The sequence below is a fragment of the Sinohyriopsis cumingii genome, chromosome 6 (assembly GCF_028554795.1).
Source record: "Sinohyriopsis cumingii isolate HCF-2022 chromosome 6, ASM2855479v2, whole genome shotgun sequence".
Classification (NCBI taxonomy): Eukaryota; Metazoa; Mollusca; class Bivalvia; order Unionida; family Unionidae; genus Sinohyriopsis; species Sinohyriopsis cumingii.
The window spans coordinates 98,319,303-98,347,071 of NC_142966.1; the positions used below are offsets into that span (position 1 = coordinate 98,319,303).

The 27,769-nt window shown below is 35.8% G+C and overlaps 1 protein-coding gene across 1 annotated transcript in view; it reads right to left on the bottom strand.

The window, feature by feature from the left end:
• Positions 1 to 27,769, bottom strand: part of LOC149797526 (uncharacterized) — a 194,012-nt gene that overhangs the window by 158,138 nt on the left and 8,105 nt on the right. Inside the window, exons 2-11 of the mRNA XM_089960770.1 lie at positions 20,829 to 20,877; positions 18,237 to 18,314; positions 10,598 to 10,675; positions 8,580 to 8,648; positions 7,754 to 7,831; positions 7,080 to 7,157; positions 5,109 to 5,186; positions 3,676 to 3,753; positions 2,237 to 2,314; positions 704 to 781 (exon numbers count right to left, since the gene is read on the bottom strand). Coding sequence (XP_089816896.1) covers positions 704 to 781; positions 2,237 to 2,314; positions 3,676 to 3,753; positions 5,109 to 5,186; positions 7,080 to 7,157; positions 7,754 to 7,831; positions 8,580 to 8,648; positions 10,598 to 10,675; positions 18,237 to 18,314; positions 20,829 to 20,875 — 740 coding nt within the window. The 5' untranslated portion in view covers positions 20,876 to 20,877. The remainder of the gene's footprint in view (positions 1 to 703; positions 782 to 2,236; positions 2,315 to 3,675; positions 3,754 to 5,108; positions 5,187 to 7,079; positions 7,158 to 7,753; positions 7,832 to 8,579; positions 8,649 to 10,597; positions 10,676 to 18,236; positions 18,315 to 20,828; positions 20,878 to 27,769) is intronic.

Here is a 27,769-nt window from a genome sequence, read left to right on the forward strand (position 1 = left end):
TTCAAATCAGCCGTAGTCACTCAAACACACACACATACACAGACAAACACAAACGAACACACACACGCACACACTATCTTCATTCCAAAGAATTATTTCAATGATTATTACATCAACGAAAATATATATCGGCACTTTCGTATTTTACGTGCTTCTACAATTCGAAACGAAACAAGATATATACCGGTATGTATTTCCTGGCAGTTCTTACACTGAAAACCTAAATTCTGTGTTGTTCAGCAAACAGTTCTGCGTGTGGGCTGTGCAAAATTTACTTTGATACTAAAAGTTTCTTTCCAGCAAGGAGAGTTTCCAACCCGATCTTTGAGGTTAGACAAATTAGTATACTTTGTCAATGGTCTTTACAACACAAGCCAAACAAAGCGTCCTTATTCCATGCATAAAAATGGATTTATTAATCGAAACGAATAATGCACACATTTAGCGCATTATGTGAGATTGTACAGTTTGGAGTCAGACCATATAATGAACTTGGTATAATTCGTGACTCTTCAGAGTCAGACATCCTAAGTTGTATCCTGTCCAGCATGCGCCTTTCTCAGTGGTCTTCCCAACCCAATAATACAATTCAGAGCGTACTTTCTCAATCCATATTAATGGGTTATAGTATTCAAATACTTTATCCACATATAGTCTGCGAGTTATTGTTATTTTAGAGATTGGAGTCAGGATTGATGATTACCTTTCTCTGCCTTCTGAATCATCCAGATCAGAACCTTCTGCTGAATTCTTTTGAGGAGTCGCATCCATCTCCTCGGACCTGACGATATTTGAATATGAAATTAATTGTTAACAATAAGTGAAGTTTCCCAATCCATAGCCGCTTCACTTTTAATAATAGTTATGTATGACTTAGCTACATATCGCAAGGCCAATCCTATTTTGTGACGCAAACGAAATAATTCATTATTTCATGCAAACATAATTCTTATAATCAACCATTATATGATGAATTGTTTAACCAGTTATATAGATTTGACAGCTTGACTAATATGTAGCTGTACATAATGTTTATGTCTGTAAAAGTACACCAGTTTTCTTGGAGAAAAAAAACAAGTCACAACATCATTATATTAAAGTATAAAACAAACTTGCATGACTGCCATATCCTGCCAAATATAAAAAATTATAATCCACCAATATTCTATACGCAATTCAGTGGTATCAAATCAAGATATAAAATACGACAGTGTAGATGTAACTACACGTATTGCATCAAGAAAAGAATAACTACCAAACACAAGGCTACAAAATGAACGACACCTCTGGAAATAGAAAAGCAGGAATAATAAACATGCAACAAGCATTCTGTGGCATGAGAACATGTTCCTCGGACAGTTCTTGTTTTGCAATTCCATTTCTAAACAACATGTGACAGGACAACTGATTTCGAATTTCACTTTGTTCTTTCTAACTGGTAGCTAACATTCCCCTGACGAGGAAGATGACTACTGATCACCAGGTAATATTTCTGAAAATATCAGACAGAGATGTCCAAATCAGCCGTAGTCACACACACACACACACACACACACACACACACACACAAACACACACACACATACACACACATACACAGACACATATTATCTTCATTCCAAACAATAACCTAATTGATTATTACATCAAACAAAATATATATCGGGACTTTCGTATTATACGTGCTTCTAAAAATCGAAATCAGAAAAAAATATATACCGTAATAGATTTCCTGGCACTTTTGACAGTGAATACATAGGTATGTCTTGTTCAGCGAACAGTTCTGAGAGTGGGCTTGGGAATATTGTATTTGATAATAAAACGTTTCTTTTAAACAAGGACAGTTTCCATGCAGATCTTTGATGTTACACAAAGAAGTATACTTTATATTGGGCTTTGCAACACAAGCCAGACAAAGCGTACTTATTCCATGCATACAAATGAATTTTATTAATCGAAAAGAACATCTGCAAACATTTAGCGCATTATGTGTGAATGTACAGTTTGGAGACTGAGCATATAATGAACTTGGTGTACTTCCCGACTCTTCATAGGCAGACATAATAAGTTGTATCCTGTCCAGCATGAACCTTTGTCTATGGTCTTCCCACCCCACAAATATAATGCAGAGCGTACTTAATGCCTATGAATGGTTTATAGTATTTAAAAACACTATCTACCAAAAGTCTGCGTGTTATGTGTGATTGTAAGGATTGGAAGCAGGCTTGATGATTACCTTTTTCTTCCTTCTGAATCATCCAGGTCAGAACCTTCTCCTGTAATCTTCTGAGCAGTCGTATCTTTCTGCTGGGACCTGATAACATTTGGGTATGAAAAAAATTATGACTTAAGTACATATCGAAAGGCCAATCCTATTTTGTGACGGAAACGAAATAGTTCATTACTTCATGCAAACATAATTCTAATAATCAAGCTTATTTTGAAGAAACATTTAGCGAGTTATATAGTTTTTACAGCTAGACTAATATGTAACTGTACATAATGTTTATGTCTCTTAAAGTACTACAGTTTTCTTGAAGAAAAAAAATCAAATCAAAACATTATTATATTAAAGTATAAAAAAACGTCATGACTGCCGGAACTGATCAAATTCCTGTATTTTAATCCCGCTATATTCTAAAGGCGAGTCAGTGATATCAAATCAAAATATAGAATAAGACTGTGTGGATGGAACTACAGGTATTACATCAATAAAAGAATAAACAACACTGGACTACTAAATGAACGAAACCTCTGGAAACAGAAAAGCACAAAAGTATAAACAAGAAACAAGTATACTGTGTCATGAACAATTTTGATCGGAACATTCTTGTTTTGCAATACTTTTGAAACCAACATGCGAAAGGCCAACTATTCTCGGATTTCACTCTGTTCTTTTCTCAATGATAGCTAACATTCCCCTGAATAGGAAGACGACCATTAATCACCAGGTAATAGTTTTGCAAATATGACAAAGAGATTATCAAATCAGCCGTAATCACACACACACACACACACACACACACACACAAACTCACACACACACATATTCTTCATTCCAAACAATGATTTCAATGATCATTACATCAACGAAAATATATATCGGGACTTTCGTGTTTTACGTGCTTCTACAATTCGAAATGAGACAAGATATGTACCGTAATGTATTTCCTGGCACTTTTGACACTGAATAAGTAGTAATGTCTCGTTCAGCAGACAGTTCTACGTGTGGGCTGGGGAAAATTTACTTTGATAATAAAACTTTTCTTTCGAACAAGGAGAGTTTCCAAGCCGATCTTTGATGTTAGACAAATAAGTATACTTTGTATTGGACTTTGCAACACAAGCCAAACAAAGCGTACTTATTCCATGCATAAAACTGGATTTTATTAATCGAAGAGAATATGTGCAAACATTTAGCGCTTTATATGTAATTGAACAGTTTGGAGACAGACCATATAATGAACTTGGAGTACTTCCGGACTCTTCAGAGGCAGATATAATAAGTTGTATTCTATGTAGCAAGAACCTTTGTCTGTGTTTTTCCCATCCCACTAATACAATGCAGAGCGTGCTTAATGCATATGAATGGTTTATAGTATTCAACTACACTATCTACATAAAGTCTGCGTGTGATGTGTGATTGTAAAGATTGGAATCATGCATGGTGATTACCTTTCTCTGCCTTCTAAATCATCCAGGTCAGAAGCTTCTGCTGTATCCTGTTGAGCAGTCGTATCCTTCTGCTGGAACCTGATAACATTTGGGTATGAAAAAAATTATGACTTAGGTACAGATCGTAAGGCCAATCCTATTTTGTGACGCAAACGAAATAGTTCATTACTTCATGCAAACATAATTCTAATAATCAAGCTTTTTCTGAAGAAACATTTAGCCAGTTATATAGGTTTGACAGCTAGACTAATATGTAACTGTACATAATGTTTATGTCTCTTAAAGTACTACAGTTTTCTTAGAGAAAAAAATCAAATCACAACATCATTATATTAAAGTATAAAAAAATGACATCAATGCCCGATCTGACCAAATGCATAAATTATAATCCAGCTATATTCTAAACGCGAGTCAGTGATATCAAATCAAAATATAAAATAAGATAGTGTAGCTGGAACTACACGTAATACATCAAGAAAAGAATAAAGAACATTGGACTACCAAATGATCGAAACCTCTGGAAATAGAAAAGCAGGAAAGCATAAACAAGCAGCAAGTATTCTGTGGCATGAAAACAATTTCATCGGAACATTCTTGTTTTGCAATCATTTTCGAACCAACATATGAGAGGCCTACTTTTGTCGAATTTCACTTTGTTCTTTTCTCAATGATAGCTAACATACCCCTGAAGAGGACGAAGACAACTAATCACCAGGTAGTAGTTTTGCAAATATGACAAAGACATTTTCAAATCAGCCTTAGTCACACCCACACCCACACACAAACACACACATACACACATTCACTTGATTCCAAAGAATGATTTCAATGATTATTACATCAGCGAAAATATGTATCGGCACTTTCGTGTTTTACTTGCTTCTACAATCCGAAATGAGATAAAATATATACCGTAATGTATTTCCTGGTACTTTTGACACTGAATACCTAATTATGTGTTGTTCAGCAAACCGTTCTGCCTGTGGGCTGTGCAAAATTTACTTTGATAATAAAAAGTTTCTTTCCAGCAAGAAGAGTTTCCAACCCGATCTTTGAGGCTAGACAAATAAGTCTACTTTGTAAATGGCCTTTACAACATAAGTCAAACAAAGCGTCCTTCTTCCATGCAGACAAATGGGTTTTATTAATCGAAACGAATATATGCACACATTTAGCGTATTATGTGTGATTGTACAGTTTGGAGTCAGACCATTAATGAACTTGGTATACTTCGTGATTCTTCAGAGCCAGACATCCTAAATTGTACCCTGTCCAGCATGCACCTTTCTCAGTGGTCTTCCCAACCCAATAATACAATTCAGAGCGTACTTACTCAATCAATATTAATGGGTTATAGTATTCAAATACTTTATCTACATATAGTCTGCTTGTCATGTGTTATTGTACAGACTGGAATCAGGCTTGATGATTACCTTTCTACGCCTTCTAAATCATCCAGATCAGAACCTTCTGCTGAATTCTTTTGAGCAGTCGCATCCTTCCGCTCGGACCTGATAATATTTGGATATGAAATTAATTGTTAACAATAAGTGAAGTTTCCCAATCCATAGCCGCTTCACTTTTAATAATAGTTATGTATGACTTAGGTACATATCGTAAGGCCAATCCTATTTTGTGACGCAAACGAAATAATTCATTATTTCATGCAAACATAATTGTTATAATCAAGTTTTGTCTGATCAATTGTTTAACCAGTTAAATAGGTTTGACAGCTAGACTAATATGTAACTGTACATAATGTTTATGTCTGTAAAAGAACACCAGTTTTCATGGAGAAAAAATAAATCAGGTCACAACATAGTTATATTAAAGTATAAAACAAACTTGCATGACTGCCGGATCTGACCAAATACATAAATTATAATCCACCTATATTCTAAACCCAAGTCAGTGACATCAAATCAAAATCTATAATACGATAGTGTAGATGGAACTACGGGTATTACATCAAGAAAATAATAATGAACACCGGATTACTAAATGAACGAAACTTCTGGAAATAGAAAAGCAGGAAACATAAACATCCAACAAGCATTCTCTGGCATGAAAACATTTTCCTCGGACAGTTCTTGTTTTGCAATTCCATTTCTAACCAACATGTGACAGGAGAACTGATTTCGAATTTCACTTTGTTCTTTCTCAATGGTAGCTAATATTCCCCTGACGAAGAAGACGACCACTGATCACCACGTAATATTTTTGAAAATATCACACAGAGATTTCCAAATCAGCCGTAGTCACACACAAACACACACACACACACACATACACACACACACACACATATTATCTTCATTCCAAGCAATGACCTAATTGATTATTACATTTTATTTCAGCTATATTCTAAACGCGAGTCAGTGATATCAAATCAAAATATCAAATAAGATTGTGTAGATGGAACTACACGTAATACATCAAGAAAAGGATAAAGAACACTAGACTACTAAATGAAAGAAACCTCTGGAAATAGAAAAGCAGGAAAGCATAAACAAGCAACAAGTATTCTGTGGCATTAAAACGATTTCATCGGAACATCCTTGTGCTGCAATCATTTTCGAACCAACATGTGAGAGGCCTACTTTTCTTGAATTTCACTTTGTTCTTTTCTCAATGATAGCTAACATACCCCTGACGAGGTAGAAGACAGCTAATCACCAGGTAATAGTTCTGCAAATATGACAAAGACATTTTCAAATCAGCCGTAGTCACTCAAACACACACACATACACACACAAACACAAACACACACACACACAAATTATCTTCATTCCAAAGAATGATTTCAATGATTATTACATCAACGAAATTATATATCGGCACTTTCGTCTTTTTCGTGCTTCTACAATCCGAAATGAGATAAAATATATACCGTAATATATTTCCTGGCACTTTTGACACTGAAAACATAGTTCTGTGTTGTTCAGCAAACAGTTCTGCGTGTGGGCTGTGGAAAATGTACTTTGATCAGAAGTTTCTTTCCAGCAAGGGGAATTTCCAACCGGATCTTTGTGGTTAGACAAATAGGTCTACTTTGTCAATGGCCTTTACAACACAAGAAAAACAATGCGTCCTTCTTCCATGCATACAAATGGATTGTATCAATCGAAACGAATAATGCACACAGTTAGCCTATTATGTGTGATTCTACAGTTTGGAGACAGACCATATAATGAACTTGGTGTACTTCCGGGCTCTTCAGAGGCAGACATAATAAGTTGTATCCTGTCCAGCATGAAACTTTGTCTGTGTTCTTCCCATCCCACTAATATAATGCAGAGCGTACTTAAAGCCTATGAATGGTTTATAGTATTCAAATACACTATCTACCAAAAATCTAAGTGTTATGCGTGATTGTAAGGATTGGAACCAGGCTTGATGATTACCTGTTTCTTCCTTCTGAATCTTCCAAGTCAGAACCTTCTCCTGCTTTCTTTTGAGCAGTCGCATCTTTCTGCTGGGACCTGATAACATTTGGGTATGAAAATAATTATGACTTAAGTACAGATCGTAAGGCCAATCCTATTTTGTGACGCAAACGAAATAGTTCACTACTTCATGCAAACATAATTCTAATAATCAAGCTTATTTTGAAGAAACATTTATTCAGTTATATAGGTTTTACAGCTAGACTAATATGTAACTGTACATAATGTTTTTGTCTCTTAAAGTACTACAGTTTTCTTGGAGAAAAAAATCAAATCACAACATCATTATATTAAAGTATAAGAAAAATGTAATGGTTGCCGGAACTGACCAAATGCCTTATTTTATTCCAGCTATATTCTAAACGCGAGTCAGTGATATCAAATCAAAATATCAAATAAGATTGTGTAGATATAATGAACTTGCTATACTTCGTGACTCTTCAAAATCAGACATCCTACGTTGTGTCCTGTCCAGCATGCATCTTTCGCAGTGGTCTTCCCAACCCAATAATACAATTCAGAGCGTACTTGCTCAATCCATATTAATGGGTTATAGTATTCAAATACTTTATCTACATATAGTCTGCGTGTTATGTGTTATTGTACAGATTGGAATCAGGCTTGATGATTACCTTTCTCTGCCTTCTGAATCATACAGAGCAGAACCTTCTGCTAAATTCTTTTTAGCAGTTGCATCCTTCTGCTCGGACCTGATAATATTTGGATATGAAATTAATTGTTAACAATATGTGACGTTTCCCAATCCATTGCCGCTTCACCTTTAATAATAGTTATGTTGTATGACTTAGATACAGATCTTAAGGCCAATCCTATTTTGTGACGCAAACGAAATAATTCATTATTTCATGCAAACATTATTCTTGTAATGAAGATTTATCTGTTGAATTGTTTAACCAGTTATATAGGTTTGACCGCTAGACTAATATGTAACTGTATATAATACACTGAATACGTAATTACGTCTTGTTTAGCAAACAGTTCTGCGTGTGGCCTGGGAAATATTTTATTTGATAATAAAACGTTTCTTTCCAACAAGGACAGTTTCCATGCCGATCTTTGATGTTACACAAAGAAGTATACTTTATATTGGGCTTTGCAAAACAAGCCAAACAAAACGGACTTGTTCCATGCTTAAAAATGGATTTTATTAATCGAAAAGAATATCTGCACACAGTTAGCGCATTAAGTGTTATTGTACAGTTTGGAGGCAGACCAGATAATGAAGTTGGTGTACCTCCTGACCCTTCGGAGTCATCCATCCTTTATTGTAACCTGTCAAGCATGCATTTGTAGCAGTGGTCTTACCAACCAACTAATAACATTTAGAGCATACTTAATCAATGCATTTCAATGGGTTATAATATTCAACAACTTTATCTATATTGAGTTTGCGTGTAATGTGGGTTTAAACAGAATGGAAGCAGGCTCGATGATTACCTTGCTCCGACGTCCAGACGAGAACCTTCTGCTGTATTCTTTTGAGCAGTCATCTCCTTGTGCTGCGACCTGATACAACTTGTCAATAAATGTATCTTTACAAATATAAACAGTTCCCCATGTCATTGGCGCTATAATTTCAATACCATTTGAAACTAACCTAGGTAAAGTTTATAAATCAAAGCATATTTTTTACTCAACCGAAAAAGGTCATTACTTCATGCAAACATAATTCTGATCATTAAGCTTTTTGTGAAGAAATATTTATCCACAATACAGCAAATGGGTCTTAATATAATTTGCAACGTTTCCCTTGGTGTGACCAAGACCATTGTACGCTCTCAACCATCGATGCTATTGATGCTGTAACTCACGCAAACACACGATCGCATCAAAACGATTTTTTATTTTCATTAGGATAGGGAGAAGGAAATTTATAAGTTTATGTATTTATGTATAATAACTGTTCAATCAAAGTCCTGTAATTTGCAAGTGTTTTCTTTGAATGAGAACCAGGCCCAAGGAGACTGAGTAATTTTTGTGTATTTTCTTTCCAAAGTGAAACGAACAATTTTCCAAGGTAATGTACGAAAATACCAATATTTCAGAGTTTTGTTAAATTATCTAAATACATGCTGATGAAGTAATCCGAATTGATTATTTCCCGCATTACAATTCGAAAAGTTGTTATTTTCATCTCGTCCACACTTTACTCCTCGCTTGATACACACGCATTAGTACGCAAAGACTGTTTTTGATGGTTACGCTAATAGACATTTACGATTGAATTAAACTTCATAATTTTAAACCGGTTATATAAGTTTGACATCTAGCATAATATGTAACTGTACATGATGTTTATGTCTGTTAAAGTACTACAGTTTGCTTTCAGAAATAAATCAAACCATAAAATCTTAATATTAAATTATATAAAAAAACTTTCGTAACTGCCGAATATAATCAAATGCATAAATTCTAATCCAGCTATATTCTAAACGCGAGTCAGTTATATCAAATCAAAATATAGAATAAGAGAATGTAGATGGAACTACACAGACTACAACTAGAAAAGAATAAATAACACTGGATTCCTAAATGAACGACACTTCTGGAAATAAAAAGCAGGAAAAGATAAACAAACAACAAACATTCTTTGGCATGAAAAAGTTTATCCGAAAATTCTTGTTTTGAAATCCCATTCCAAGCAAACAAGTGATAGGCCAACTTTTCTAGAATTTCACTTTGTTCTTTTCTCAATGATAGCTACCATTCCGCTGACGAGGAAAATTACCTCTAATCACCAGATAATAGTTTAGCAAATATAACAAAGTGGCTTTCAAATCCACCGTAGTCAGATAGACCCACAAACATACCAACGCGCATATTATCTTCTATCCGATTAATGATCTCAGTGATTACTTTATCAAAGAAAGTATATACGGGACTTTCGAGCTATGTGTGCTCCTATAATTTGAAATCAGACAAGATGATGATACTTGATGTATTTCTTGGCACTTTTGATACTGAATACGTAGTTATGGCATGTACAGCACGCAGCGCTGTGTGTGGACTGGGGTCAATTGGCTTTGAAAATAAAAGGTTTCCTTGGAACAAGGACAGATTCCAACTAGATCTTTGATATTAGGCAAAGAAGAATACTTTGTCATTGACCCTTGCAAAACAACCAGAAAAACAAAGCGTACTTATTATTCAGTGCTAAAATATGGATTACATTAATAGAATATAATATATGCACATAGCGAATTTTGAGTGATTGTACAGTTGGGAGTCAGACCAGATAATGATCTTGGTGTACTTCCTGACTCTTCAGAGTCAGCCATCCCACTTTGTAGCGTGTCAAACATGCATTTGTATCAGTGAACTTCCCAACCCGCTAATAACATTCAGAGCATACTTAATCAATGCACATGAATGGGTTTTAATATTCAAAAACTTTATCAACATAGAGTTGTGTGTTATGTGTGATTGTACAGATTGGAATCAGGATAGATGATTACCTCTCTCTGTCTTTTGAATCTTCCAGGTCAGAACCTTCTGCTGTATTCATTTCAGCAGTCGTCTCCTTCTGCTGGGACCTGATCAACATTTGGGTATGACAATAAATTGATAGTTAACAATATGAACTTTTTCCCATTTCATTGCCGCTTCACTTTCATAAATATATAAATCTGACTTACGTAAAGATCATAAGTCCAATCATATTTTGTGACGAAAACGAAATAGTTCATTACTTCATGAAAACATATTTCTAACGATCAAGCTTTTTCTGAAAAAAAAAACATTCCGGTAGTTATAAAGGTTTGACAGCAAGCCTGTTATGTCTGTTAAAGTACTACAATTTGAGAAATATATCAAATCATAACATCATTATGTTAAAGTATACCAACTTTTTTTTGCAACTGCCGGATCTGACAAAATGCATGAAGTCTAACCTAGTTGTATTCTAAAAGCGAGTCAGTGATATCAAATAAACATATAAAATAAGAGAGTGTAGATGGAACTACACGTACTACATCTAGAAAGAATAAAGTACACCGGACTCCTAAATGAACGAAGCCTCCGGAAATACAAAAGCAGGAAAGCATAAACAAGCAACAAGCATTCACTGGCATGAAAAAATATTCATCGTAAAATTATTGTTTTGTAATCCCATTCTAATCAAACATGTGATAGGCAAACCTTTCTCGAATTTCACTTTGTTCTTTTTTCAATGATAGCTACCAATCACCTGAAGAGGACGTTGATCTCTAATATATTTGCAAATATAAAACGCGACTTTCAAATCTGACGTAGGAAGACAAACACAAAAATACCAGCGCACATATTATCTTCTTTCAAAACTATGATCTCATTGATCATTTCATCAAAGAAAATAGATATCGGGACATTCGTGTTATGTGTGCTTCTTCAATTTGAAATCAGACACTATAAATATATTAATGTATATCCTGGTACTTTTGACAATGAATATGTAGTTATGTCCACTTCAACAAACAGTTCCGTGTGTGGGCTAGGGAAAATTGACTTTGATAATAAAACGTTTCTTTCAAACAAGGACAGTTTCCTACCCGATATTTGATGATATACAACTAAGTATAGTTTGTCATTGGCCTTTGCAACACAACCCAAACGACAAAGCGTAATAACTCCATGCTAAAAAATGGAATGCATTAATCGAAAAGTATATATGCACACAGTTAGCGCATTTTGTGTCATTGTACAGTTTGGAGTCATACCAGATAATGAACTTGGTGTACCTCCTGACCCTTCAGAGTCAGTCATCCAAAGCTGTAACCTGTCCGATATGCATTTTTGTCAGTGGTCTTCCCAACCCATTCATAAAATTAAGAACGTACGTACTCAATGTATATGAACTGGTTATAATATACTAAACCTTCTGCTGTATTCTTTTTAACAGGCGACTCTTTCTCATGGGACCTGATAATAGCTGGATAGGACAATACATTGATCGTTGACAACATGAACAATTTCTCAATCCATTGCCGCTTCACTTTCAATGATATTTAAATCTGACTTAGGTAAAGCTTACAAGTCCATGCTTATGTTTGAAGCAAATGAAATGGTGCATTTCTTCATGCAAACATAATTCTAAAATAAAGCTTTTTCTGAAGAAAGATTTGGTCAATTATATAGGTTTGAAATCTATCCTAATACGTATTTGTACATAATGTTTATGTCTGTTAAAGTATTGCAGAAAAAAATCATAGCATAAGTTCAATACATTAAGGTAATAAAAAGGTCATGACTGCCGGATGTGACCAAATGCATAAATTCTAATCGAACTATTCTAAACGCGAGTTAGTGATCTCAAGTTTAAATATAGAAAAAGACAGTGTAGAAGGAATTAAACGGACTTCAACTAGAAAGTAATAAAGTATACTGGACTACTAAATGAACGACCCTCTGGAAATATATAAGCAGGAAAGCATAAACTAGAAACAAGCATTCTGTGGCATGAAAGATTTTCATTGGAAATTTCTTGTTTTGCAATACCAATCTAATCGAATATGTGATAGGCCAACTTTTCTCAAATTTCACTAGCTCTCCTTCTGAATGATAGCTATCATTCCCAATACGAGGAAGATGACCTCTAATACCAGGTAATAGTTTTGCAAATATAAAGTTGTTCTCAACACAAATAAAATAACTGGATATACTATCTTCTTTCCAAACAATTCTCTCAATGATTGTATTATCAAAGAAAACATATAGAATAATAATGATGATGACTTTGCATAGCGCCTAATCTTTAGAAGCTCTAAGCACTTTACAACATTAGACAACACTTATAACATGAAACATAGATAACAATATTATTACAAAATTAAATCATCATACAAATCATGCTGAAAATATTTAGGTAGGAAACATTATTAGGTATTTAAGTTTGTTCTTGCAGTCGAAATAAGTGAGTTTTAAGAGCACTCTTGAATGGGATCACCGTGTCTTTGTGTCTAAGTTCAGTGTGCTATTCATTTCACGTTGCTGGGCCCTGGTATGCAAAATAACGTTCCCGATTTGAATTCGTTTTCGTAGTGGGGATAATGAGTATACTATTGTCAGAAGAGGAGCGTAAGTAAGTGTCTTGCTGGTGTGTAAACATGAGTGAGGTCGGATAGATATGGTGGACTGGAGTCCGTTAGTGAAACGTAGCAGAGGCAACAAATGTTGTGTTTGATTCTGGATTGAATGGATAGGCAGTGTAGGGTACAGAGCATCGGGAAGGTGTGCTCTGTTCGTGGTACTCTAAGTATGATTCAAGCAGCTACGTTTTGAACTTTTTGAAGTTTCTGGAGTAGATACTGAGATGAACCAGATACAACTCAGTTACAATAGTCCAGTCTTGAATGTATGAATGAACACAAGTGTTTTAGAGTAATCAACTGTAAGATATTCGCGAGAGGAGCTGAGATATTTATTGTTTGAGGTACATAATGTGACTGAGAAAGTCTTTGTGTTATGATCAAAATGGCCTCAGTTTTATTATCATTCATCTGCAGCTTGTTACATGTCATCCATAATTTAACATCAGAAATGCACCTCTCAACACCTTGGATGGTAGAATCAACTTCAGTTGGGTGGCTAGATTTGTATGTCTGGGTGTCGTCAGGGTACAATTGGTGAGACACTGGATGATGATCTATGACACTTGAGGGCGGCTGAGAGTATAGCATGAAGAGAACATGTCCAAGAACAGACCCCTTTATATCACCACAACATATATTAACTGGGCTCGAGTTTATTACATTTGCAGACAAAATTTGTGTAATTTGACCAAGTAGGAATCGAACCTCAGTAAGGCTGTATCATGAATGTCAAATACATGCTGGAGACGGTGAAGTAATATATCATGGCCTATTGTGTACAATGCTGCAGACAAATCAAGAAGGGTAAGGACTGTAATCTTTCCGCTATATAAAGCAGAGAGAATGTCATTAGCTACTTTTAGAAGACTAGGTTCAGTAAAGTGGCAAGGACCATATGCAGATTGTACATTGCTAAGAAGTCTGTTTGAATGCGGATGAGATACAAGCTAGGATGGAACAACCTATTCTAAGAGTTTCGATATGAATGGAATTAGGAATTGGGCGGTAGTTCTTTAAATAGTTATGGTTGAGTGATGGTTTCTTCAGCAGAGGCTTTACAATGGCAGATTTGAAAAATGATGGGAATTCCCAGGACGATAGAGAGGTATTAATACCATCAGTTAGTTAAGGCAATACTGGATCAAAGTAATCAAGCAGCAGTGATCATGGAATTGGATCAAGTTCACGTGAGTTCGATGACGTTGATGCACTCTTCCTCACGAGTGTACGCACTAAATCCATAGAGACAGGTTCAAATGCTGCTAATGGTTGCCGCTGAAATTATGTATCCCAACTATATGGTGACTTCGAGTCAACTGAAATTGTGTTTTCTAGCTTATCTCTAATGGTTTGTACTTAGTCACGGAAGACATTTGCAAACAGGTCCGGAAAGTCGACTAGAGAGAAGGTAGATAGAAGTGGTGCACATTTGTTCCCTGACATTAGCTTGTTAGTAATCTTGAAGAGCTCTTTGCAGCTCGAACTTTCCATGATCTTAGTACTGTAGTGGGCTGATTTCGTTGCATGGACTATATTTGTGACCTTCTTAGCGGTTTCATAGATTCGCTTATGAATAGTGACGCTAGTGGAAAGCCAAAGCCGCGAAGCTTTACGGCGGTCTCTTTTAGCAGTACGAAGCTGGTTCAAAACACTGCAATACCATGGAGAACACTGTTGAACTGATACTCTGCACTTGGTGGCTGCGGCACGTTTGTTGAGCAATGAACGCAGACAATTATCGAGTTATTCTGCTGTAGCAGGTAAGCAAGTTGTAAGGTGTGCTTGGATGTCATGCACTAGTTTGGTTTTATGTATCATACGGAGGTTTCTCTTAGTAGCAGATAAAGGTGGAGGGATAGGGACTGATACGTGAAGATGGCATATAATGCAGTGGTAATCTGATGCAAGTTCGTGGGATACCAGGAAGGAACGTAGAATATTATCATCAGGTGCATGAAGAATCCAGTCTAAAATGTGACCATGTTTATGGATGGGTCGGTTAACTGACTGTTTGAGGTTGAAAACATTTATGGAATATAGGAGTGTTTATGTGTTTAGGTTTCCGGGAGACAAAGTCAAAGTTTAAATCTCCAAAAATAATCAGGTTGCTATCTAACGAACTTCCATACTACATCATATGATTCGGAAACTGCTCCAAAAAGAGAGATTCCGTCATCTTGTGTTTTCTACTAGGATGAGGGCGGTAGAGGGAGAAAAATAGACTGATTTTTATTCCAGTGTGAATGTGGTTTGGACTATTTCAAACGATGTCTGGTCGAAATTGAGAGTTGTAGTGTGGTTAAAACGTTTGATCATGGAGTTCTTTGAGATGACAACCCTTCCACCACCGCAGGGAGTTTTGGGGGAACGACTTAATGGTGTACCTGGTAGGTATCAGATACGCGCACTTGTGCTCATCGCCCTATCTCTTTAGTCATGTTTCTGTCAGGAAAAAACGTCGATATTCTCATTGTTGATAAAAATAACTATTCATATGGTCCTACTAATTAGGCATTGAACAATGCAAGATGCAGAGGTATATATATTGGCTAGTTGACAGAATGGTTGACGATTTAATAAGGATTTGAATTAGATTATCTAAATTAACGGTCGAAATTTTAGATGCTGAGCCGGAAAGGGCGTAAGGGAGACAACTGGAATTCTTCTTCCTGTTCTTCGCTGGCCAGTTTGAAACGACTTTTCCTTTCTCGCTTCTGTTTACATTTAATTAATGATGAATGTAGTCCCAGAGAACCAAGGAGTTCTCATTTTAAGCAATTAATGCGGGTCGATCATACCATGAACAGGTTGATGGCGAGTATTACGTGATGGCGTTTTCTTCAATAACAAAATAAGGTGTAGTAGAGGAGCAAGACATCTGGGAAAAATTCTGATTGAAATCGTTACCCAAACAAGGAGATGAAGAAACATATGTTTCAAGCCGGTTAAGCGATAGCGGCCATCTTGATAAATTTCGTGTTATATGTGCTTTAACAATTTGAAATCAGACAAGATATATAGCTTGATTTATTTCCAGGCAATTGTGACACTGAATACGTAGTTATGTCATGTTCAGCAAACAAATCTGCGTATTGGCTGGATAAAATTTGTTTAAATCAAGGACAGTTTCCAACCCGATCTTTGATATTAGGCAAATAAGAATACTTTGTCATTGACCTTTGTAACCTAACCAAATCGACAAAGCGTACTTACTCCATGCATACAAATGGATTACATTAATTTAAAAGAATATATACAGACAGCGCATTATGTGTGATTATACAGTTTGGAGTCAGACCAGATAATGAACTTGGTGTACTTCCCGATCATCAGAGTCAGCCATCCTAAGATGTAACCTGTCCAGCATGCATTTTTGTCAGTGGTATTCCCAACCCACTAATAAAATTCAGAGAGTACTTACTCAATGCAGATGAAAGGGTTATAATATTCAAAAATATTATCTACATAGAGTCCGTGTGTTATGTGTGATTGTACAGATTGGAATCAGGCTTGATGATTACCTTTATCTGCCTTCTGAATCTTCCAGGTCAGAACTTTCTGCTGTATTCTAATTAAAAGGAGATTCTTTCTGCTGGGACCTGATACAATTTGGTATGACAATAAATTGATCGAAAACAATATGAACAGTTACCCATTCCATTGCCGCTTCAATTTCAATACTATTTAAATCTGACTTAGGTAAATCATCTAAGTCCAATCGTAGTTTTGAAGCAAACGAAATAGTTCATTACTTCATGCAAACATAATTCTGATAATCAAGCTTTTTCTGTAGAAACATTTAGCTAGTTATAAATGCTTGACAGCTAGCCTTATATGCAACTGTACATATTGTTTATGTCTGTTAATGAATTACAGTTTGTCTGGAGACAAAATAAAATCATAACGTCATTATATTAAAGTAAAATAAAACTTTCATGACTGGCGGAACTGACCAAATATATAAAGCTACTTTATAAACACGAGTCAGTTATATCAAATGGAAATATCTAAAAGTGTAAAAGGAACTACACGGACTACATCTAGAAACAAATAAAGAGCACTGGACTCCTAAACAAACGACACCCCTGGAAATAGAAAAACAGGAAAGCATAAACAACCAGCAAGCATCCTTTGCCTGAAACACTTTTTAATCTTCAATTCCTTGTTTGTCAATCCCGTCCTAATTATAGATGTGATAGGCCGAATTTTCTCGAATTTCGTGTTGACCATTCCTCATTGATAGCTACCATTCTCTCACGAAGAATGTCACCTCAAATCACCAGGCATTAGTTTTTACAATTAGAACAAAGTCTCTTTTAAATCCACCGTAGTCACAAATCACACACACACACACGCAGACGCACACAAACAAACAAACAGACTAACACACGCACATATTAACTTCTTTCCAAACTATGATCTCAATGATTATTGTATCAAAGAAAAAATATATCTGGACTTTCAAGTGATGTGTGCTTCTACAATTTGAAATCAGACAAGATAAATACCTTAATGTTTTCCCGGTTTCGGATACTGAATATGTAGTTATATCCTGTTCAGGAGATAGTTCTGCCTGGGGCTGGGGAAATATTACTTTAATAATAAAACGTTTCGTTCGAACAAGGACAGTTTCCAACCCGATCTTTGATGTCAGACAAAGAAGTATACTTTGTCATTTGCCTTTGCTACCCAACCCAAACGACAAAGCATACCTTCTCCAAGCATAAAAATGGACGACATTAATCGAAAATGATGTATGCACACATATAGCGCATTATGTGTGATTGTACAGTTTGGAGTCAGAACAAATAATGAACTCGGTTTAATTCCTCACTCTTCAGAGTCAGCCATCCTAATATGTAACCTGTCCAGTATGCATTATTGTCAATGGTTTTCCCAACCCACTAATAAAATTCAGAACGTATTTACTCACCGCATATGAATGGGTTATAATAATTAAAAACTTTGTATACATAGAGCATGCGTGTTTGATATGATTGTACAGATTTGAATGGGGTTAGATCAATACCTTTCTCTGCCGTCTGAATCTTCCAGGTCAGAACCTTCTGTTGTATTCTTTTCTACAGGCGTCTCTTTCTGCACGGACCTGATAATAGTTGGGTATGACAATAAATTGAGAGTTAACAGTATGGACACTTCCACTATTGCCGCTGTAATTTCAATAATATTTAAATCTGACTTTGGTAAGGCTCATACGTCGAAGCGTATTGTGTGATGCAAAAGAAATGGCTCATTACTTTATACAAACATAATTATTATAATTAAGCTTTTTCTGAAGAAATATTTATCTAGACAATGCAGAATATGGATGCATTATAATTTGCAACATTTTATTGTGTGTATCAACTGCCAATGTTCGCTCTTAATGTTAGATGCCATGGAAAACGCAACTCAAGCAAATACAAAATCGCATTAGAATGCTTTGTTTTTTTTCATATAGATTGGTAGAAGGAGATATATGTATATGTATTTATATGCTAAAGATGTTCCATAATAGTTCTGTAATTTATGTGTGTTTTCCTAAATTAGAATGTAACTATGCACCAATAGGCTGAATAATTTCGAAAGTATTTTCTTAACAAAGCAAAACACTATATTCCACAAGGTAATGTATGACAATACAAACATTTTAGACAGTAGTTAAATTCTCTAAATACACGCTGATGAAATACTCTGAATGGATTATTTTAGGTATTCAATTGGACAAGTCCTTATTTTTTTTTATCTCGACCTCACTTTATTCCTCACTTGATACACATGCATGTTTATAAAATGCATTATATATTGATAGATACTCACGCTGACGTATACAAATGAAGCGAAATTCCTCATTTTGAACCAGTTATATAGGCATCACGTCTAACCTAATATGTGACTGTACATAATGTTTATGTCTAACAAATGTATACATAGTACCTTGAGAAATAAATCAAATCATAAGATCATTACATTTAAGTGAAATAAAACTTTCATGACTGCCGGATCTTACCAAATGCATACATTCTAATCCAGCTATATTCAAAAGGCTAGTCAGTGATATAAAATGGAATGATAGAAAAAGCGAGTGAAGAAGGAAATACACTGATTATATTTTGAAATGGATAAAGAGTAATGGGCTCCTAAAAGAAAGTCTCCTCTGGAAATAGAAACGCAATGAAGCGGATACAAGCAATACGTATTCTGAGGCATGCAACATTTTCAACGGAAATTTCTAGCTGTGCAATCCCTTTCTAATCAAACGTGGTATGCAAACTTTTCTCAAATTTCATTATGTTCTTTTCTGCATACTAACTCTAAACACCATGAATAGTTTTGCGAATAAAAAGTGGTTTTCAAATCAGCCGTGGTCACAAACACACACACACACACACACAAACACACACACACACACATACACACACACACACACACACACACACACACACACACAGACACACACACACACAAGCATATTAATGCACGTATTATCTTCTTCCCAAACAAGGATCTCAATGATTAATTTATCAAAGAAAATATACCTTTTGGAGTTTTCGTGTTATGTATGCTTCTACAATTAGAAATCAGACTAGATAATTACACTGATGTACTTCATGGTACTTTTGACACTAAACCCGTAGTTACGTCCGGTTGAGCAATCAATTCTGCATGTTGACTTGGGAACATATGCTTTGATAGTAAAACGTTTCTTTCGAGCAAAGACAGTTTCCAGCCCGATCCTTGATGTTAGACAAAGATGTTTACATTGTCATTGACCTTTGCTACCCACCCCAAACGCGATTCTAAGATATCAAATGGAACTGAAGAAGGAGAAAGTATAGACGAACTACCCTGACTATATGTAGAAAAGATTAGAGACAACAAGACACCTCTGTGAACGTGTCGTCTGGAAATAGAAAGTCACGAAAACCAAAAACAGCACCAGATTCATTTGTAATTGATAACCAAATGAACCAGAATTGCAACATATGGATCCGAAGTATTGCATTCATTTTTAGAACTTCTAAGCCTGTAAATGATACGTTTGGAGACTTTCCTATCAATGCGTACCCTAGACTTCTGGTATGTATAAAAGTAACTTTGGATAACACTACCGACGCAAGCACATGCAGGACATGTGATGCAGTTATTTTCCCATTGATATCCCGACACAATCATGCCTAAATTCGACGACATGGATATATATTCACTTTCAGTGACAATATAGGATGAAAAACCAAATGTTCAGTCACATTATCAGGCATGCAATATTTTTCAATATATAATTCTTTTTGTATAATCCCAATTTTTATCAAACATGTGATAGGCCAAATTTTCTAGAATTTCACTGTGATCTTTTCTGAATGCTAGCTGTTTCTTCCCTAACGATGAACATGACCTCTAATCACCAAATACTAGTAAATATAATGTGTTTTTCAAATCCGCCGTTAGTTGCAGGAAACATTTTTAATCTTTAACAGTTACCTTGACTTTCAGCCCCAATATCAATAAGCTTTTCCTTTACTCAAAGTGCAGGCCATCAACAAAGACGAATAAAATATTTTGATGTGTATAATTATATATGAAATGACATCGGGTCATAGCATTTTATTAAATAACTTACTTGCATCCAGACATACAAGAATTCCACACAGATGAATATTGCTCCATAACTGGAAGATATAACAATTGCATTTATGCAGATACATTTTTTGTAATCCATTTGTCAGAATAAACAAAATAAAATAAATACAAAATTAACGCCATTAAAATGATTAAATTTAGCAAGTATTTGAATGAAAAATCATTTGAACACAATTACCACAGAATATTTTAATAGGATGTTATTTATATCCTAAATAGGTGTGTACAGGTTAAATGTCAATACTTGTTAGGAAGGATGGGAAATGTGGATAAATTCCCTGCCTAATTTGAACTCCTATTTCATTTAAAATCAATCAACAAGCTTATTACAACTGAAGCTATACTCAGAATGTTATGCTGCAGAAATTGGCCTTGCTGTGGGACCATCTGAATTTTCACATATTCCAATGATGTTTCTAAAATTGAATGTAAGTCATGGTACCTATTTCATTATGTAGTGGGGCGATTGATTGATTGATTGATTGATTGATTGATTGATTGATTGAACTGTAACGGCGCATCAGCACTGTTAGTCTATGTAGCGCCATACAAAAGGCTATTTGTACGATCGTTTGAAAATTACAAAATGTTTCATATCAACCAGCGATATCAAAACCAGTTAACTAAAATTGCAACGATAAGATGGTAACGGTAAAAATATAAAGTTTCCCGATCAACGGGAGATGTAAATGGTGTATGTTGATGAAGACAGATGAAAAGGTATTGAAAAAAGGGATGATATATACATTACATAAATGCTCTAGGTGATGTCATACAAGATATAGCTTAGAATAAATATTTACTTCTTTCAGGAATTTCACAATAGAAATGATGTTTATTGTATCAAAAAGTAGGTAGGTTGCAGGTCGAAACACAATATCATAAAGTGCTTAACGGTGAACAGTTCATTGCAAGAAACGCACTGTGGTGGGTCTTCCCCTTTTAGTATGTGGGAGTGGGCTATATGCGTATGACCAATTCGAATTCTTGCAATGACTACCTCCTCCCTACGAATGATTATATAGGAAGGAGTCCATTCCTCTAGGTTTGGCTTGATGGCGTGAAGATTATTACTCAATGCTTGATTCCATGATGCCTGTCATCTCTGACGTCAATTCTCATTGATACTAGGTTTAAAATCAGTATACGGTATTATACAATCAGATGGTTCTTGAGTTAGGGCCATTTTAGCAGCGTGATCTGCTTTTTCATTACCTTTAATACCAACTTTCACACGGGGATGTCTTAAATGCTCCCAGAGCTATTCATATTCCTTGATGATGAATTAGGTCAAGCATCGTCAAATATGACTTCCTAACTGAACCATAAACATCGCAAACATAGTCCAGTTTGGAGCGGATAAACGTTCTATATAAATTGATGATGACGTTTATATCAACACCCCAGACAATGTGTGCTACTACTTTGAGTAGATCTAGAGAGTTCAAGCATTTAGCTTTCAAGTTCTTTAGATCTGGAATAAAGTCAGTTTTCTGTCAAAGATGATACCTGAAAACAACTGGAATAGGTGTTCCGTCTAGCGTGAGTTTAGGTTCATCATGATGTCTTTTAACTGACAAAAATGCATACATACCGCTTTGGATTTCGAATAATTGAAACCGTTAGTACTGGAACAATTTTGACTATTGTTAAGATTTTGTTGTAGTTGTCTTTTAGTTGTATGCATGTGCTTTGTTCAATAACATATTAGCAAATCATCAACGTTTAACGAGCAATCCATACCAGGAGTCAAACACTTGGTGATGCTATTGATTTTGATGTTGAAAAGCGTTACAGATAGAATACTGCCCTTGGGCACATCTATCTCCTGCTTGTTCAAATCTGAGAGAGTAGAGCCCACATGTACCTTGAATTCTCTGGCTAAGCAAACGTTTGATATGAAAGAGGGCAATCGACCTTTTAGACCCAGATCGTGCATGTCATTTAATATCCCGTACTTCTATGTCGTGTCATAAGCCTTTTCTAAATCAAAGAAAACCGCTACTAAATGTTCGTTCTTGATAAATGCGTTGAGAATAATAGTTTCAAGTCGAACCAGATGGTCATTGGTGTTACTGCCATAAAAAGGCCACTTTGGAAAGGAGATATTAGATTTTTAGTTTCCAAGTACCAATCAAGCCGATAATTGATTTTTCGTTCCATTGTTTTGCATACACAGCTTGTCAGGTCAATGGGTCCATAGCTGGTAGGATCTGCGCTATCTTTATCTGGTTTGGGAACTGGTATTAATATTGCTTCTTTCCAAATCTTTGGTACATTACCAATAATCCAAAAATCGTTGAAGAGTTTCAAAAGAGATGTTAAAGATGATTCTGGAAGGTATTTTAAAAGTTGGTAATGTATTTCGTCAGGCCCAGCTGATGTATCATGGGCCTTGTCTAATGCCTCCATAAGCTCCAATAGTGAGAACAGTTGGTTATAACCTTCCGAGTAATTCGATATGAATTTTAAGCGTGACTTTTCTTTTTGATATTTTAATCTTTGGAAGGCTTCTGAATACTTATATGATGAGGAATGTTTAGAGAAACTGTCAGCAAGAATATTTGCTATGTCACGTTTAGAAGAAAAAAAAATTTTTAGCTTCACATGACGGAGAAAATTGTGTTTTCTCTTTCCGTGGTTTGTTGCGGATAGTTTCCCCACGTTTCATAATAGAGAAACGATGGTTTAAAGAAGAAACATATTTCTTCCATGATTGTACGGCAAGCGTTGGTCCGGATAATACGGTATCTACATAAAATTTCGGGCGTCGGATGATTAATATTTTCAATGATTCTCTGTGTTGTCTAATGACTTCCTTACATTCAATAGTGACCCAAGATTTTGGGGTTCTTTTACAGTTCGGTGAGGACTTGGGAATGGATTTCACTGCAATCTCTATTAAAATAGAAGTAAGTTGTTGAATAGGGTTATAAAGGTTGAACACTGTATCCTCATTCAGCCTAGTGTTAAAGAGTGTTTCTATCTTAGCCCAGTCGACCTTCTGAATATGCCATTGTGAAGTTGCTTTATCAGTAGTAGAGCTGACATTTTCAAGTTACCTTGTGACGTGATCATTGCTATGAAAGTCTTAAGCGACTTTCCATTCATAATCCAAAAGCAGCTATGGGAAGAAAATAAATTGTCAAATCGATATGTGTGTATGTACCCATTCATGTGTGTAATGATGTCGGTGAGTTGGTGTTATACAGACACATATTATGTCTAGAGATGAAGTCTTCTACTTTGTGGCCTCTGTCACTTATGTGATTTGATCCCCATAACATATTATGGACATTAAACTCTATGAGTAAAACAAAGGGTGCAGAATGTTGTTGAACACGATTGTCTAATTCATTTGGTACTAGGCTGGTGTTTTGGTGGTATGTAAATATAACAAAAGGTAATCAGTCGATGTAGGGTGACGCTTAGAGCAATAGCTTGCAAATGTGTGTTTAAATGGATGATGTATGAGGGTCTCTATTGCTCACAAGAACAGAAACTCCTTCTGAAGTCTTGTTAACATTTTGGGAGTGGATGTTAAACAGGGAGCAGTTTTTAAGTGTGATGTTATCCGTACCTTTCAAGAACATTTACTGAAGGCATTGTACTGCAGGATCATGTTTGGTTTAAAACAGGAGAATATCATTGAAGTTGGCTTTATGTCCTCTACAGTTCAATTATATGTTAGTTTTCATCGTAATAAATTTAAATTGAAGATTGTGGTTATTTCTCTGGAGGAAGTACGGGGGTGAATTATTTTATGGTAGGTCTGGAGCTACCTTGAGCGCATGGAGCAGTTTCTTCTGCATCCATGCTCTCAGTGTCTCCAAACCTGTTATAGAGTTTGATGGGGTCATCTGACCCCTTTTGCTGCCTATGTCATTGAGATTTGTTTTTATTCTTTGGTGATTTTGGTAGTGGCGTATTATTGAAGGTTCTCTGAGTAGATGCCGAGATTTTGCTGTACTTGGTAATGTGGGGTGTTAGAGCTTGGTGTCGAATCGGGTAAATGTGTTTGAGCGTCCTTCGTTGTTTTGGAATAGTTATTCACTAGAGTGGAGAAGGATTGTCCAGGATGGGCTGTTTGGGCCTTTAAAAGTTACCTGGCTTCTGGATATGGAATGTTAAATGTATACTCTACCCTATGTATTTCCTTGTCCGGTTTCCAAGTTTCACAATCCTTGGAATCGGCGTGGTGCTCCTTCCTACAGTTGACACAATGCTGAACTGCTCTGCAATGAGATTCCTGATGAGAATGGTCTCTGCATCGACCATATATTTGGCATTTTGAGCAGCGGTCTTCGTGATGGCCATATGTTTGACATTTATAGCATCGAAGGAGGTTAGGTATGTAGATCTCGACCTTCACTTGCAAGAAGTCAACTTTGACCACTCTGGGTACTGTTGGTTTCTTGAAGGTGAATACAATGGTGTTGGTGACCTGCAAATTGTTATTACGTTTGATACGTATTCTATGGAATGCACTAACACCTTCGTTTTTTTTTCATTCCTTCAATGATATCTGTGTCACTGACTCCAGAGAAGTCACGACTGTGAATCACGCCTTTGGACGTATTGAGTTAGGTGTGAGCGTATGAGGTCACTGGGATATCGAAGAAAGTTTTGATTTATCTTGATATTTTCTGTTTGACCTCGCCGCTCACGCTCAAAAAGAAGGCAGCCCCATTTCAACTTTTAGACACTTTTTGGTGTGCTAATGGATCATGTGATCATGTTTTTTGGACAAATGGAGATGGTGCGGCAAGCAGTTTTGTGGCATCTTTCGACGGTATGACAATGAAGCGTGGAAATGTCTCCACACTACACAATTCGTCATCTAAGTCAGATCCAGTTTTGGCACGTTTATGTTGATTTTGTTGGTTTATTTAAAAGTCAGCCCCCATACTCCACGCCCACAAGGGAGCCCAACAAGGGGACACTTTTCAGGTGCCAGGATACACATATGCTATACTCAGTTGATAAAATTATCTATGATTGAACACTGAAGTCACTGACTTCCAGGGTTGGTAAAATTATCTCCGGATGGACTCGTTAAGCCACAGCCTTCAAGAAAGTCTTCTAAGACTTGTGAAGGGGAAAGCAAAAGGAGTAGACTATAGGGCAACAGTTGTATCAAGAGAGATATAAAGAGAAATATGAAAAAGATTAGCAGTAAATAAAGACTTCCTAAGACTCGGTTTGACCAGCCGATGTGTCGAAACCGGGACCATACCGACTACCCATCTAGAAAACGTAGAGGCCAAAGTAGTGTATTGTATCGGAAAGCCTCTGCTTAACTATCAGGATCCTTTCCTTCCCGACACAGGACGCAAGCCATGGCAAACAGGTTGCCTCTACTTGGTCACCTCTCACGACACGCAGCGAGGAATGTAGGGCCAATTCTACAATCCCGGACCCGCAGGGGGAATTAGGTAGTGGGTACATATGCAAAGAGATAAGTTGAAAGAACCGTATTATTCCTAAGCAATATACGTTTTTCATTTGAAGTTTTGGCTAACATGGTATGAATCTAATCAAATTGAGATGTTCAAATTTTGAGAAGATACGAGAAACCTAGAGTTTCTTGAAAGGATGATACTCTTCTGATCCAAAATAATTTCCAATAATGTGGAATTAAGTAAATTCTTCGTTTAACTGCTGCGTGTACAAAACATCAATGATACTCTTAAGCACAACCAAAGATTTTCAAGATGGCCACCTTGGTGGTAAGATTGACACCATTTCGTTTGCGACCAACTCTGCAGTATACGATGTCTTTTGCTATGACAAAACATTTACGGTGAAGTAGCAATAACAAAAATTTAAAATGACGCCCATAGTGACTAAAATCTATATCAGATATGCACCATTTTCATTGTGGTCCAACAAAAAACTAATAAACCCTGTCGTAAAAATTCGATACTGACAAGGCATCATTTAAAGACTTTGGGTAAAAGCCCATATTTTTATAATCTTCAGTTCAGAAGGTGAAACAAAGATAGTCTTGATGCAAGATTGGCACCCTTTTATTTCAGATCAATAAGACATAAGTAATATCTCAATGAAAACACCATGTTAATAATAAACTAGTGTTGATAGATGGACAATGGACAACAAACCATCCCATAAGTTCTTCCGGTGACATACGTGTGACATAACCTGGATTTCAAACCAGTTGATTCGCTAATTTGAATTAGTAGGTTGGCTTCTAAACCAGTCACTTTTATCGATATAAATTATAGTTTTTCAAGGGTATGGAATACACAAGAAGTGCATTTTGTTGCCACATTATGTTTTCTCTTCATACTGTAATGAGACAGCGAGTTTTGAACATACATCAGATTCATATTAAGATGGTAATATTACAAAAGTAATGATTATAAGTCAGTACATTGTAAAATTATTGAAAAGAGTGATATTTGATTATTAAGCTCCACACTTGAAAGTATCTCAATATTTGTATGGTCTATATTTCTTCCTGAATCATGTTATATTGTGCAAATAATAGAGCCACTGTCCTCTCTTGGAACGTTGCAATGACAGAATAACTGTGCTCAGCCTTCGAAGATGCTCTGACATCATTTTTTTCTGTTTTTTGGGGGGTTAGGGAGATTGGTACTGCTCTTGAATATTCCTCCAACTTATATTCATCCCACATATGTTAGTTCCCGACTTTAAATGTATTCCTAAGTTTCATCGTTAAGGGCTTCTTTCTCTTCATGGCTCAGATCCAAACACACCTAACGTGACATGTTTCACAACTGTAAATAAAAAATATAAATCATGATTTAGACTTTAAGTAAAAAATGAAAAATACATCATGCATTTATGAATTTTTATGAATGATTTATTCCAACCTTATTATTTTCTAAGATAATGGTAACAAACATAAGCTAAACATAAGGTTGCACTGGTTCG